Source organism: Lutjanus erythropterus, chromosome 7, assembly GCF_056507025.1.
Source record: "Lutjanus erythropterus isolate fLutEry1 chromosome 7, fLutEry1.hap2, whole genome shotgun sequence".
NCBI classification, from domain to species: domain Eukaryota; kingdom Metazoa; phylum Chordata; class Actinopteri; order Lutjaniformes; family Lutjanidae; genus Lutjanus; species Lutjanus erythropterus.
This window is the reverse complement of record NC_139323.1, coordinates 13218337-13234283: the sequence shown is the minus strand read 5'-3', so window position 1 is coordinate 13234283 and position 15947 is coordinate 13218337. Positions and strand designations below refer to the sequence as shown.

The 15947-nt window shown below is 38.7% G+C and overlaps 2 protein-coding genes across 2 annotated transcripts; one reads left to right on the top strand and one right to left on the bottom strand.

Moving 5' to 3' along the window:
- Nucleotides 1-233: 233 nt before the first annotated feature.
- On the bottom strand, nt 234-5908 carry sgcb (sarcoglycan, beta (dystrophin-associated glycoprotein)). The gene is made up of 6 exons (XM_084722788.1): nt 5831-5908; nt 4337-4546; nt 4033-4218; nt 3306-3497; nt 2536-2667; nt 234-1540 (listed from the first exon to the last, which is right to left on the bottom strand). The coding sequence occupies exons 1-6, from the start codon at nt 5843-5845 to the stop codon at nt 1340-1342; spliced, it is 936 nt and encodes a 311-aa protein (XP_084578914.1). The 5' UTR covers nt 5846-5908; the 3' UTR covers nt 234-1339.
- Nucleotides 5909-7094: 1186 nt separating this feature from the next.
- Nucleotides 7095-15224, top strand: spata18 (spermatogenesis associated 18). Its single transcript, XM_084722171.1, has 12 exons — nt 7095-7546; nt 9448-9553; nt 10164-10279; nt 10444-10562; nt 10750-10845; nt 10935-11069; nt 11440-11671; nt 12195-12353; nt 12455-12630; nt 12983-13106; nt 14075-14143; nt 14433-15224. The coding sequence occupies exons 1-12, from the start codon at nt 7460-7462 to the stop codon at nt 14487-14489; spliced, it is 1476 nt and encodes a 491-aa protein (XP_084578297.1). The 5' UTR covers nt 7095-7459; the 3' UTR covers nt 14490-15224.
- The last annotated feature ends 723 nt before the right edge of the window (nt 15225-15947 follow it).

Genomic DNA, 15947 nt, shown 5'->3' with positions numbered 1-15947 from the left:
GTCGAGCTTAACATGCACCTACCCCAAAGATGCCATTCAGTGATTCATTCAATCATTTACGTGTCTGGTTAATGTCTTACTGTCATTGTTTTCCTCTTTATGTATGATCGATAACCACACTCCTGGAAGTTTATGGCACCTGCACATTCTATTAGATTGTAAAAGAGCATTACGAGGCACAGTATTCTTTTATGATTTTAAATGACCATGTTGAGACATTCACTGATAACAAGTTTCACATAGCAACATGTTTCTTTATTGAAACAAACATAGCAATGAAATGTTGGACAGCTTTTCGAATAAGGCTCATTGCCTTTTTCTCCTGTTTTTAATTTAGTTGATCAGAAACACTCTCACAACAAGCTTCATGATATTTCTCAACATCAGCACTATTATAAAACAGACAAGACAATCCAAAGCAAAATCAAAATTAAACCTTTTAGAACATATTGCACAAAATTCAAACCACTCAATATAGGCTTCAAACCAAGCTACTGATGATTTAAACGTTGCTGACATTTATGGACATCAACATTTAAAGAGATTTGCATCAACCTGTAGCTTAACTTAGTGCATACACTCTTTCTGTTTTTCAATAGTGTTTCAATATTATATTGTTTTGTTGTAAAAAAAAAAAAAAAAGACTTTGCAACAAAATTAGAATATTACATATATATTATATTCCACATCATCCCATGTAAATCCATTGGCACGTGCATGATGGGCAGTCCACGATGTGCAGAAAGAGACCTACTCTGTTTAGCATTACGGGATGGCTTAAAATATATCTTATGTTTGACACTTCCCAAATTTAACAATACACAAATCATTATAATCATGTAGTGTCTCACGCTTGTCAGTGAACAGAATAAAGACAATATCAAACACAGCTGCCAGAAACAATGAACAGCAAATAAAATCATACACAACCCCCTTACAAGGGTTGTAAGTAAGTAATACTGGACGGTAAGGCAAAAAGTAAATACTGTAGTCAATGGCAAGTGTTAAACCACAGTATAATGTTAAATGTAGGAGTGTTACGCACCAATATGGCATTATAAATTTTAGGTAAAGTTGGCACACCTGCAGAATAATAAAAATACTTAAGCATTTACAAGTCTGTTCATATCTTTGGCCAAGTGGCAATAATCTGTAACACAACTCCTGTTTGGCAAACAAAATGAGGAATACAGAATAAGTCAGGTGAACTGCAGAGGTATTATTATGTGCAAGTCATGAAAATTGGCCTATAGAAACTTCTACACACGTAAATTTGTAATCTGACTTCAGTGGTGACAGACCGTAGGGAGATGTAACAGCAGACTCCAGTCAAAGTCTCCTAGTGAGCTTTTCTACACGGGTTATCTGAAGTCTGACAGCCCATGTTGGGATATTTCACCTGCACACGGAACAGAGTCCCATCTGCACACATGCAGAGCTTGTACCTCTCCAGACCTTCATCGAAATACACATCTCCTGCAGAATTAGGGATGCGTGTTGCATTAAACATGACTGATCCATTGAGGACAATGCTGTTCTCCTGCAAAGAAAAAAGGGAAATCCATAATCCATCCTCACATATTAGTTTATATCAGCTTTAATTCAAACAATGCAGGATTTTTCTAAAACAACATGGATGTTGTCAGTCACCATCCACTAGAAGTGTGTGGTGGTGGCTGTTTCAGCAGAGACCCCGCCCTTTGCCTGTATTTTTTTTTCTGTGCTCAGGATATTTTTGGGCTTCAGCCTGTTTGGCAGTGGTGTGTCGCCCCTGGCCAATACAGCATGCAGGTTTTGAGGTCAGGACTCATAACAGGAAACATAATGACCAACAGTCTGATCACAATCTCTTTTCTTTCCTCTGCTCTCGGTCTGTGAGAGCTGTAGTGAGAGAGACACACACACAGGCAGAGCAGACTGAGGGTCGGTTGGGTTTTAATCGTGCAAAATCTAGCATTGTCTGGAGGTGTGGGCCTGTTTTTTTTTCTGGAATCTCTCTCTTCCTCTTTCTTGTTCATTGAGGCAGGGAAGAGTGGCCAACTTTTTTCAATACATTTTCCAACAACAAGTATTACCATTTCAAATTTTAGTTATCATAATAACCGTGTTTGACTACCACACTTTGAAAAACTTGTGGTAAATACTGTCCTGCATCAACCAAAGTTAGCAACAGTCTCCCACACAGCAGCTACATGTGTAAATGAAATCGTGACATTGATGCTGACATCACAAAAGACATGATACCAATTCAAACCACTGAGAGGTTTTCAATATATAACTTGGTGAAATGATTTTAGAGTATTTATTGGTACTTTTTGTGTATTTTAACATTACCACAATAATACTGACAACCATGATCATTTTGGTCACTATAATTGTGACATGACATTTTCAACATACCTACTTGAATAGTGCATCTACAAACAACCCCAATTTGGAAAGAGTTTTACCAAAGTCAGAAAACATGCACTCCCCAACACCAGCACCACACATCAGACCATATTAACAGGATATGTCGCTGTATTCCATACTTACAGCCCTGAGCTCGATGCCTCCTCCCATTTTGAACTCTACAGTGCGACCCATGATGTTGACACCCTCGTTTCCACGAATGATGGCCTTGCCGTCCCCTTTAATGTTCAGGTCAGATGCTGCACTGCTGGTGATCTAAAATCAGAGACAAAGCATGAGATTTGTAAACACTATAAACAGCATGTACAGAGGTCTACAAATTATTTAGACTCCACATGTGTATTAACTTAATGTAAAAATGTGTCACACACAATACTGCACAATAGCAATGTGAAACCAAGTTTTGAAAATGATTTTTCCACATTTATCAAAGATAAAATAAAATGTTCCTCATCTATACTCAGATTAAGGCCTATACCATTGTAAAAATAGCTCTGAGTATTCTGGGCTCTGTATTTATCAGCTTTACACCTGCTTCTCTTTCAGATTCTCTCAGGCTCAGTCAGATCAGCCACGGCGCACTGGTGAACTGCAAACTTCACGTCTCTCTCTGGATATTCACATTTCCAATCTGAGCTATGGTTCGGATCACTTACAGACATTCAGATATTTATTCTGAACATATTCAAGAATTGTGAGGAAGTCTAAACTTCCTCCAGTTCACACTGTTGAAGCTCAGTATCGCCTGTTAACCCCTTATTTATTCATTTGTAAAATTTCTAAAAGTAGCATTTCACTTAACCCTTATGGGCTACTGTGTATTGATTGTACTTTGTGCACAAGCTGTGAAAAACTTTGTAACAGTTATGCAGTGTCATTTGTGTTACACGTACCCTTTCTGTGGAGGCCTTTTTCACACTGAGAACTTTGACTCCTTTTGGCAAATGGAACTCGTGATTTTCAAAGTCCGTGCTGAAGAACGTGTTCTGTGTGCGAGGGTCTGTGAAGGATATGCCAACATCACTGACAACTGACGTCTTCTCCTTCTCTACGCTCAGCTTAGTAGTGCCTTGCTGGAACACAACCTGGAACAACATACATAAAACATAAGAGAAGAGTTCTGTCTGTGCACACAATATGACGTTTTCTTTTATATAAAGGGACAGTTCGCCCAAAAATCTAAATTACATATTGTTTTTACTCTGGTTTGTAGTACTTTTTAATCTGTCTAGATTGTTTTAGTGTGAGTTAGGGAGTTTTGGAGATATCCCTGTAGATGTCTGCCCTCTCTCTAATATCATGGAAGTAGATGGCACTCAGCTTGTGGTGCTCAAAAAAATAAATTTTAATATCTCAACAGCAACGTCTCTTTCCAGAAATCCTGACTGGTTACTCGAGATCATCCACAGACCTTGCTGTGAGTGGTTTTATGTAGGAACTATTTCGTTTGTATGGTAAAAAGAAAGCAATCAAGAGAGTGCAGACACCCCTACAGCCAATATATCCAAAACTCTGCAACTCAGTCTAAAATCTAGATGGATAAATAAATATAAATATATGTATTTCTAATTTTGTGATGAACTGTCAGTGTTCACTGTAAATGTCATATGGGTTACTCACTGGATTATTGTTGCCAACAAGGAGCAAGTCTTGATCCTTACGGCCTCCTACGGTGCTCTTGTGTAGTGGGTGAACGATGCCCATGTCGGCCTTCTGTTTGAAGCGCAACAGGCCAGTCTCGTGGAACTCCATACTGTCGCACCCGTTCGGACCGATACGGATCACTGTCCATATTACCAAAGTGATCTGAGAGAGAGTAGATTTGTTGCAGATTCATGCAATAACACATAATGATCATTCTGTGTCAACTTTTTACCGTGACTTTCAGGAAAGAGTCAAATACAATTAGTCTGGTATTACTCACAATGAGGTTAATTAAGGCAAGGAGGAAGAGGAGGACAACGATGCAAACAGCCATGTTCCCTTTGCGTCCTCTCAGCCCTGTCTTGTGAAGACGTTCTTCTTCTATGGGCACATAGCCTGCTTTGAAGTTACTGTTGTGTTCCTTGTTGATGCTACGTCTTTCTATAGCTTTCTCTCGCATGGACTTCTTCACGGGCCCATTGGAACTCTCCTGGAAGGCAAAACAGTCTCTCAGACATGACAGCAAATTCTAGACTTTTTACAGTAACAAGTAGCATAAACAGCAGGTAATTTGAGGGGTGTGTCACCCCCCTTGTTAACCTGCCAACCCCCCCTCCCCTTCCCTTAGTGGCATAGAAACTGCAGGGGCAGAAGGGTTGTTTAGTTGAGTTAGAGTGACTTTATCTTTTATCTGACTGAGGTGTGTGCAAGTTAGAACCAAAAGGGTCATTCATGACTTGGTTTGCTAGTTTCAGAATGAATCAAACCAGCTCCACCCCACTGTGGAGCCTGTTAACACCTGTTAAAAATTAATAATCACTGACCATAAAGAATCAGCAATTAATTCAAAGTAATGACTTAATTCATGACTTAAATATGAAATACTTATAATTACTATCATAGTCTTGTCACTAGAGTTATATATAGAGTTACAATGACTAAAAAGTCATGTTCAAAGTCATGTTCTATGGCATTCATTCTCTGTATGTATACGTTCATGCTTTACAAAGGGTTTAACCTGAGCCAGGTCATACAACAATGATAGCAATCATATCACATCCATACAGGATTAGTAGCATGCAGCCCGGATCGGTACTCCGTATTGGTTGATATACAAAATTCAGGCATCAGAATCGGTAACTGGAGGAGAAAAATGGTATTGCTCTTTTATAATCAATTTTCCCGTGCATATTCACTGCTCAAAGTCACAGTGTAATTTGACACATAGCGTTGATATATTGTTTTCATGCTTTTCGCTGGAATTAAAACACGGCTTTCTCTGTGTAGGAAATTCTGAGCAAATTTACATTTAATTTTCATAGTCACTTTAAACTCGAGGTCTTAGTTCTTACTAGACTAATAGTGTCCATATAGTGCACTGCAATGGAATGCATCTCAGTTAAATGGCCCGCGACTGTCTGTCTGTGGCCTTAACTAAAAATAAACTGCGCTCATTTTAACAGTAAAACATTTAAAAAAAACCGACAGTCCTACTACGATACAACCTTTATACTCTTAGAATTAGCAAAATAATTTTGCTGTCAAACAGTAGACCAGCTACGATAAAACCATTTTTATTTCCACTTAACGCTATGAGAAGCGGAGGCCAGTATTTATTACACTGATATTATCACAGGGCCGACAACAAAGCCAAATACATTTATTTTGCTACACTTGGTTACTACGAATCATATATTACTGCTCTCTTAACGCACATCTTCGCAGAAAACTGAGTAAAATACATAAATAACAACAAATACTGAAGGTAACGGACCTGTTCAGACGCCATGTTGACCCTCCCTCTCCTGCTTGCGGACTGACAGGGGATGTACCACTTTTCACAGTCGAAGGGGCGAAACGGATTATGTCGTAAATTCTTGTTGATAAGACGACATTTATTTATAAATAAAAAGGCCAGGTTAACAGGAATGAGAACAAACTAATGGCACTTTTTCACTGGTCGTGTTCACAAAGTCAGGTTTTCTATGATTATAAAAGATGGTCCGTTCCAAGTTCAACTGCCCAATGATAGATGGATCCTAAAATAGAATAACATGCCCATTCATATTTTCCATAGGTAAACTGCTAAACGGGCCATAATAACACTCAATGTCTTATCCAAGATTTCGTTTTTATAAAAAGAATAATTAAGCAATATATATATATTTTTTAAAGTAACATATAAAATTATTAAACAGGTATGGTAAAGCTCAACAGTTAGCTCAAACTGTAGTCAGAACATGTCTTGACTTTAACAAAGCGCAAGCAGACTTTATCAAAGTACCATCAAAAATGTATTTTGCCTTCTAGTACATTTGACACCAACAATAATCCCCTTTTGTACCTCATTCCCTCTCATACTGCCTATACAAAACAACGGGTTTATATAAGGAAAAATCCTTACAGGCAGTTATAATACCAAATTTAATATTAAAACAAACACACCTAGATACGAAAAATAAAATAAAACAAATACACATTAATTAACACCTCATATAGAAAATAATATACACATACATTGATGATGTATGCTCAAGTATATTGGCTAATTTTCCTTCAGTTCTTATCCTTGTATGATGGATTAATGTTATTGGGATTATTGTCTAACAATAATCTGATAAAGCAGATTTGGATACCAAAGTATGAGACAAAGTTTCTTTCTGTCTTTCTTTCTTGCTATCTTCTGTCTTTCTTTTTTCTTTCAGTGTGAGGCAAAGGTGTGTGGCTGCTGTATCAGGTCTGGACATTGTATGGTTTGAAATGATATTATACAGATATTCCGGTATGTTAATTATTCGTATGGTTTATTGTGATTCTGGTCTCAACCTTTTTAAATGTTCACAAATGATTTTCTTCTTCTTCTTCTTCTTCTTCTTTTTCTTTTTCTTCTCCTTCTTCTTAGTAATATTATTATACGCATATGTCTAGAGAAATGGACACTAGCATGGCCACTACTATATCTACTATACTATTACTATAATCGGATTGAATCCAGCTCGTTTGTTGAAACATCAGCATGTTACTGAGCCACAGGGTTAACTCTGCGGGACTTTGGTGTCGTTTGACAGTATGACATTACAATCGTATTTACATCACCAGACAGCAGTACCTGCAGAGGAGCGACAGCAGAGAGAGCTCGTAGTTTATCCGTAACGAGTTAGGGTATTTATTTAAAACACTGTGAGCGTGTGTGTGTATGTGTGTGTGTGTGGTTGAGTCGTCAGCTCGTCTCTTCACTTGGTTGCCACAACTGAGGCGGTGCTTGGCATCTGCGTCGTAGGTGGAGAAAAACTGCCGGGACAGGAATTTTTACTGCACTCCCCTCGGAGATTATACCGCCGGCTGGCTGCTGTCCTCCTCCTGGGGCACTTTAAACCCATTAGGCTGGTTATTGTGGACGGACATGGCCGACACCCTGAGGAGACTGACAAACACGTCTTCCTTCAGCGTCTTACAAGACAAGCTTGAGAGCTGGCACAAAGACTACCATGTAAGTTCATTAATAAGTGATGAGCGACCTAAATCTGACCAAAGCACTTCATCAGTGTCCTCGGACAGCCTGGCTATCTGTTGCACGGTTATTTGTTTCATTTATTAGTGGCAAAATATTATAGTTATGCAGCATACAGTGGAAATATAGCTAAGTTTTAGTCAAAGCGTTGCAGATAACATTTCCCTCCTCCTCTTTAAATGATAAATTGCTTTGTTTGCTCATGTAGACTGGGGATTTTTTCCACCATCTCCTGTATTTTTTTTTAAACCGATCTTTATTTTAGTTGTTGACAACGCAGTTGAAGCACAGAGGTTTTTAAATGCATTAAATAATTTAAAACATAATATCAAACATACAGCAAAAGAATGCACTTGTTTAGATTACATTGATTTCCTGGTAGAGTTTGGTTGCTATGGACGCCAGTCGCCATGACTACTGTCGGACTATTCCAAAGATCTTTTATTGTCAAGATAGTTTACTTCCTATCACTTCCTGTAGAAGTCCGCTGGGTGGCTGCTGCACCGCAACAGCGCCCTGCAGAGAGACCAGAAGTGAAGTTTAGTGTTCTAAACATCAACACACCATAAATAACACAACAGTCAATGAATGGAATTAAAACTTTTTTTTGGTTTCATAATGTCTTGCAACAAAACTTGGCTCACCTGTTGCTTCTTTTGGAGAGCCTCTTCCTATGGTCTGTTACAGTGGAATCTGCTCTCATCTGTCTTTGGGTATAAAAAAAAGTAAAAAATAGATGAATAAAAATAAATAAATAAAAGAAAAGAAAAGAAATCCACACAATTAAGCCTATATATCCTATACATTTAGCTATATTATCTGCATAAATATGGACAAAAATAAACTTACACTATGCAGGCTGTCACATTTTACTTCTTAACAATAATAAAAACAATGATAACAATAATAAAATTAATAATAATAATACCTTAATATATCACCTTTAAAAACAGCATTCACAAAGTGAACTGCAGGATGCATGCAACAATACCAAAAACTCAAGCTACGATAATACCACCATGATACAATATTTGTTACAATATTAAAAACAAAAAAAATGATGACTACTAAAATGTCCTTTATTAAATATTAAACATGATGTGTACAGCATTTTTTGCATTTCCTTTTTCTGGCTTTCCTCGTCTAATAAAATAAAATATTTAAAAAATTACCCAGCCTTGACCCATAAAAAATTGTCGTGAAATGTTGTGAATTGACTGGCAAATGTTTGAATTATGTACGTACAATTGCCCAAAAAATAATCCAATGCAGCAATCAGAAGCAGTCCTTTTATACAAAATAATAAAATAAAATAATTAACCATGTAATATCACAGTAGATATCATCGCAGACAACCTCACATAAATGCAACCCTATGAGTTTTAAGAAGTGATTTATCTGCTCAGGCAGGTTTTCCAAAGATGAGAGGTCCTGATGTGAAAAGCAGACACAGAACTGCACCAAGTCACCTTTAGATTTAAACCTCAACGTGAGGATCTGAGGCTGTGAATTAGCTCATGGGGGGGGGGGTAACATTTGTGCTATGTAGCCTGGAGCTGCACCCAGATTGGCTTGAAAAAGTGACAAGTCAAATCTTAAAATCAATTCTGAAATGAACTGAGAACCACAAGAGAGAAGCCAAGATTTGGGTTGATGTGATGTTGTGTATTCAATCCGACGAGAAGCTGAATTGCTGCATTCTGACTCAGTTGGAAGCGAGAGACTGACTTTTGATTTATGTCATAAAGGAATAAACAGTTATGATTCGTGTAAAAACTGGCTGACTAGACTGGTTAGAGTCAGCACTGGCTGTAGAGCACACAGAAAACCATCATCATCTTGATCATTAATCTATTTCTTTGTCATATTTACCCTCCTAGGTTATATCTTGTGACCAGAATCTAAATAAATGTTGTGAGCTGATTGAACTAACTGCCAAGATCCAGGGCCAACTGTTCGCTATCCTCAACCTCACAGCTGCTGAAGGTGAGATTTACTCTTTTTTAGGACTTTGTTTACATTTACAAAGCACTGACTATGGATGGGGGAAAAAACCCATACAGCATAGTGTCGTGATATTTTACATGGCAATATAAAATATAGTGGCAGCTGAAGATATGACAGGAAAGGGGGTAGACAGAGGGGATAACACTAAGTAAATGTGCTGCAGGCGGGAGTCAAACCAGCAGCCGGAGGACTAATTGTCTGTCTGTCTGTAGATGGGTCACACGCTCTACCGACTGAGCTACAGCTCAGAAAATGTAGATTAAACTTTTTTGTTATTGAATTGCTTTGTCAGTCCACCAGATGATGTGGAGTTATTTTCTGGTGAAGTCAGAAGAGGTCACTTGATTTTTTTCTGATAGTTGTTGTCAGTCTGTCTGCTTGAAAGTCCAATTTTACTGATAGGAGATGAACAGATTGAAAACTTTACCTCACAAGATAAAACCGATTTTTACAAAGTTTTCTTTTGGGGACATACTTTGCAGTTGATGTCTAAAATCACAGTAATATTGTATCGTGGGGCTTCTGGAGATTCAGACCCCCAGAATTAACCAGGTTGTAATCGCTCATCAAGTGTTCAATGCACATTCAGGTGGACACTATGCTGGAGTGGACACACTTAAAATGCGCCTGCTGCCGTGGCTTGGAACCTGTTTCTCAATGGCAAGACCCTCAGTCACTAGTGACACCAGTCTACAGCTCATCCAGGTGACATCATCTGTTACTACACTTCATAGCGCAGAACAAATCATTAATAAGCTCTTCAAGCACTGTGCAATTGACACAAAATGTCCTGATCATTTCATTGTGTGTGTATGGTGTTGTGGAACTGTATATTATATTTACTGTAGTGTATCATCTGTTATTATCAGGAGTCAGTTGAAAAGGACAGGAGGATCAGGGAGCTCTCTGCTTCCCATGATAGCAACATGCAGAAGATGGACACTGAGCTGTGCTCCACTCGCCTGCAGCTGGACTCCATCAGAACAGAGTGAGTTTCTTACCGCAGCATGCGTCACTCATGTATAGATATAGTTTGTGAGAAAAGTGAGAAATTCTACGGTATGGATACATGCACAGCGGGGTGTATAGGTTGCTTGCATATGTTCATCCATTATACCCTCCCACCTGAAGTACATGTATTTACATACATGAAACTTTCTACTTTGTTTTAACAGACTGGTCCATGCTCAGCAGGAGCTGGATGAGACAAAGAGCAAATCGGCAACCACTCTGCTGGCCACAGAAGAAGAAATATTACAACTGAAAGCAGAGTGGGTGATATACTTAAATACAGCCTTAATATATTCACTTTTAAAAATGCAACATGTTCATGTTAATGTGAGGTGTGTCTGTGCTTCAGTTTGCAATCGGCACGTGAGCAGGTGGAGATTTATAAGAGGAAGCTGGATGCTCTTGATGACTACGAGCGGCAGATTCGCCTGCTGAGAGATGAAGTGTCCTACCTGAGCACAGAGAAGGCCATGCTGCAGGAGAGGTACGCCTGCACCCAGCTTCATTACTGAAATATCACTCATTTACAATAAACAAGTAAAATTCTAAGTAAAAATACAAAGTATTACTCTCAGAAACTACTCAGTTAGTTTAGTTACTATTTAACCATTGATTTTTAATGCATTATCAGCAGGAGACATTCAATTAGCAGGCGTTTCTGTTTCTTCAAATCTTCCGTCAAAATCACTCACCCAAAAAATGACTTAATTACAGTAATTCCAGTCGTTGTAATTTGTTATTTTCAGTCCTTCCTAATATACACATGCACATACTATAAATACACACAGACATTACCACAGAGAACAGTGTCACAAATGATGACTTTTACGTGTTGCTCTCTCCGTCCCTCTCAGGTTGGTGAGAAGTCGTTCTCCGAGCCCCTTACCCAGGCTCAGTCGCTCCTCCAGCCCCATAAGGAGCGAGTCACCCACCAGAGCTCAGCTCACTAACTCCTCCCGCCACGCACGCCTCGTATCGCGCTTCAGTGACCTGTATGCTGTTGAGCGTCTGGAGGCCCAGACCTTGCTTCGACGCTACATCACTGACTTAGAGATGGTCCAGAAAATCATCTTCATCGCTGTCGTGGTATGACTGTCATTATTGTAGAGCAACCTGCAGGGATGGGCAGAGAAAATGAGCGACAAATCTGTTTAATTAAACTGCAGAGGTCCAGTAAAGGTCCAGTGTGTAAGATTTAGGGGGATTTATTGGGAGAATATGGCAGAAATTAAATATAATGCTCATAAGTCTGTTTTAATTGGTGTTTAATCACCTGAAAATAAGAATTATTGTGCTCTTGTTACCTTAGAATGAGCCACTTATATCTCTAGAGGGTGTGGGGTCCTCTTCCATGGATTTCACCATGTTGCACTGCCATGTTTTGCCAAGAATGGACAAACCAAAACTGGCTCTAGATTGGCTTTTGCATTTTTTCATGAGTTTCATGGCCATCGTAGGTTCTCTGACATACTCAGAAGGGGAGGGTGAGGTAATATGTTTATAATCTGCAAGCTTACCACTAGATGGCAATAAATCATTCACACTGGTCCTTTAATCAGGGTTTTATTTGATTGGCTGCTATTTGATATGTTTGTTCATATTTTCTCAGGAATCTTTTAAGACAGCAAAACTGGCTTACCGTCAGTTTAAGCTGCGTGTGAGAAAGACATTGTCTCCTTCCCACTTTGGGCCAGAGAGTCTAGAGGATGCAGCTGTGGACTACATCGTTAGGAACCTGGACCTCTATGACGTTCAAGCCAGTGTCAATGTAGGACTTAACACTTCTCCCATATATCCTGTGCAGCATTTATGAACAAATGAATGTAGTTTGATACTGACGAAGGCTGAGTGTGCGTTTCATCTCTCCAGGATGTGATCAACGCCATGAATGTGAACCCACGGATCTCTTTCCCGCCAGAGGTGGACTTTGTCCTCATCAGTGCCTTGATTAGGGACACGTGCAGGGTGGCCTTTGCCATGCAGACATTGGATCCCCCGCTTGACTTAGCTTTTGCCAGCGATGGAGAACTTTACAGTGACACCAAGTCAGTCATCTGTGCAGTTCTGTGTCTGAGTGCTTCACACAGTTTGTATTTTTACAGGAGTAAGGGTCTTATGAAAGGTTTCAGAGTAAAGCTGTCAGACAAGTTAAAGTTGATTTGGTAAATTTAATGCATTGTCCTAATAGAGAGTTCAAGTTTACGTTTGATGCTACATTTCCAGACAATCATTGTGAAACACCACTCTATGAACTATTACAGCCTGTCACTGAATTTATTGGTTATTTGCTGTTTCTACCAGCAGATGTCACCCTCCACACTTATATGGCTTTCACACACATGCAGTAAATAGTCACAGCTTCTCCTAACTTTTTTCTCCCTCCTCTCTGTCTGACAGGTATCGTCGTAGCTATGACTCTGAGTTCACCGCTCCTTTGGTCATGTACCATGTGTGGCCAGCCCTGGTGGAAGGAGATGCTGTCATAGTGAAGGGCGAGGCCGTGACGAGAAGAGGTGCTCTGGTACGGATTGTGTAATAGTTCTTAAAACATCATAATTCATACAAGTGTTGCTGTAGCACTGGTTTCCAACCTAGGGATCAGCAAACCCTCATAGGGGTCATGAAACCTTCTTGACTTAAAGGGGTGCAAGAAAACTTAAAAAAATATACATATATAAGCACTACATCTATATCTCAGAATTCCTTTCATTTCTATGTGGAAAACAAAATGAAATTGTTGTTTTTAAAGTTTAGATCAGGTGTCTTCAACATTTTTCAGGGCATGGACCCTTTAGCTGATAGAGAGACAGAGCAGGGACCCCCTACCACACGTACTGCATTAAATATTTCCGGACATTCTCCTGTTTGCACTTATTTGTAGCTCTTAAGTCATCAGCAGTTGTAGCATGACTAATGTTCCCCGCCTTGGCCTCACCCTCTGCACTTTAGCCGCTGGTGTCTGAGCTGGAGGGCATGTTAGAGTCATTGCTTGCAAAATTACAAAATGATCCATTGTGACTCAGAGGAGCGTCTTTGCACTTGCTTCACAGATGCTTCACAGCAGATTACACAGTGTCTAAATTTAATATTTGTTTTTTTTTTTAGAACAAACAGGCTAATACTATGTGTACTTAAAGACATATTTCGTTTTTGAAAAAAATAAAGTCTCAAAAAATTATCTAATAGTAAATTGGTCCCTAACAATGATCTCATCTCTGTTGTGACATTCATTCACAAGAAATAATCTGCTCAGAATTCATCCAAATCACTTGTTTTCCACACACCTCTTGCAGTTATTGTGTTCATCATTTGTGTTAATTGTACAGTTTATCAGTTGTTCTGTACTTTCATTGTTGTGCCTTGAGTGTAATGTGAATTTTTCAGAAAAGAGGTTCTTTAAAGAAAACGGTTGGGAACCACTGATCAAGAGAATAATCTAAGAACATGGAAAGGCTCATGTGTTTACTGGTGGCATGTCTGTTTTTGCAGTGGAGTAGAAGCCGGAGCAGGAGCGCCAGTCCTGTGCGCTCTCGTTCCCTCAGCCCGTCTCGCAGTCTCGTAAGTCTCTATAATATCTGACAGTACAACCAAACACACAGAAAGCTGTACAGGCACCATTTTGGTGTTTATTCACGAAGTGGATTGTGTCCTTTCTTTGGGCTCTCATAAAACTTCAGACTCATTTCAAACTAAGACATATCATTTTTTCCACTTCACAACATGCATGCACATCCCTGGCTCTTAAGGGTATGTACTTCAGAATCTTAGCTTTATTTATTTGGATTTATTGTATTTTAATTTCACTCAAAAGTTGTAAATTTAATCAACATTCTTATCTTTTTTTCAGGCATTTAATGGCAAAAGAAGCCTGTCTCCTGAACGTCTCACAGCTCGGCACCTGTGAACTCCGGCCTCTCTGTCCACACCTGGTCTTCATATCAGTCAAATAAAGTCTGAGGTATTTTTACTTCCGATTTTATCTGTGTTGTTACACTTATGCTTCCACCAAACAAACCCAAAACATCTTCATAGACTGTGCCACCCAAAGGCTGCTCAGAGTTTACATTGTTGGATTGTAGTTTAAAGGCACAATGACAGTAACTAGAAGTCAGTACTTTGTAAGTAAAGTAAATTAGTCTGGCAGCTACCCAAATAGTTATCTTAGTTTCTTATATTTACTCCGTGACTAAATGATAGATAATACTAACATAACACTGACAGTGTTTTAGTGATGATCAGAAACTTAAAAGTACATTTTTCAGGGGAAAACTCAACCTGCACAGTAGCACTTTCTTAGTCTGACAGTTAACTATAGCAAACACATTCAACATTTACTCCTCTCTTTGCTTTTCACCAGAGGTCAACATCATGTAGCAGAGTTCTCTGTAGGACACTCAGTGTACGGTGCTAGTGGTCAGTGCTAACTTCAGCTCCTGCAGTACTTGAGTGACTGATATTGGTCATTATGATTTTTAGTGTCAGTGATTGCTGTGTGTGTGTGTGTGTTTTATTTTTGTTTTTTGGTGCTGTTGTTTTATATTCTGAAAAGTGTTTTGAGATAAAATAAGACATATTGGAGCTGGGATTACCAGATTTACCAGTGGGGTCCTGCATCACCCTGAAAGGCTTTATTTTGCCATAATGATCCATTTTCTGTACATCATCCTGCTTATTATGAGGCTACTTACCGAAAAATGAATAATTTGACACCAATTTTTTATTTAAAAATTGGTTATTATGGGCAAGATGAGCTCATGTGAACACCCTCCCTCATGTTGTATTCACAGCATTGTGAACTGGAAGTTTTCTGAAAGGTCTGAGTTCACAACGTCGTGTACACAACTTCACCGTGTCGTAAACATGAGTTCACGAATTCCATTTGAACGCAGCAAAATAATGGACCTTAGAATGCTGTAACTGACCAATCAGAGCTGAGTATTCAACAAAGTTGTGTAATTACATAATATGACATGCTTATGACATTAATAATTGGAAATGGTTGAAATATTTTTTAAATCAAATTTGGATTAATGTTAGTTACTGTGTACAAGAGTGAATAGACCAGCAGTTACTTAGTAGAAATGTCTGTATGCATTCAATATGACAATTCTATTTATTTATTTTTCTCTCATATGCAACTTGTGTACTCTATACGACCACTTACCTTATCATACTACTGTACTTTTTCCTTAAATGGCTTGAATTTACAAAATATAGTTGATGCTGTAGGATAAATTCATGTTGATTTCACTATGATTTGATTTGTGTTGTGTGACTTGACTGTGCCTTTTATGATTGCTTTTTTAAAGAATAAACACAAACCTTTAGCTTTCGCCAACTCCAAGTTGTTTTTCTGTTGGAT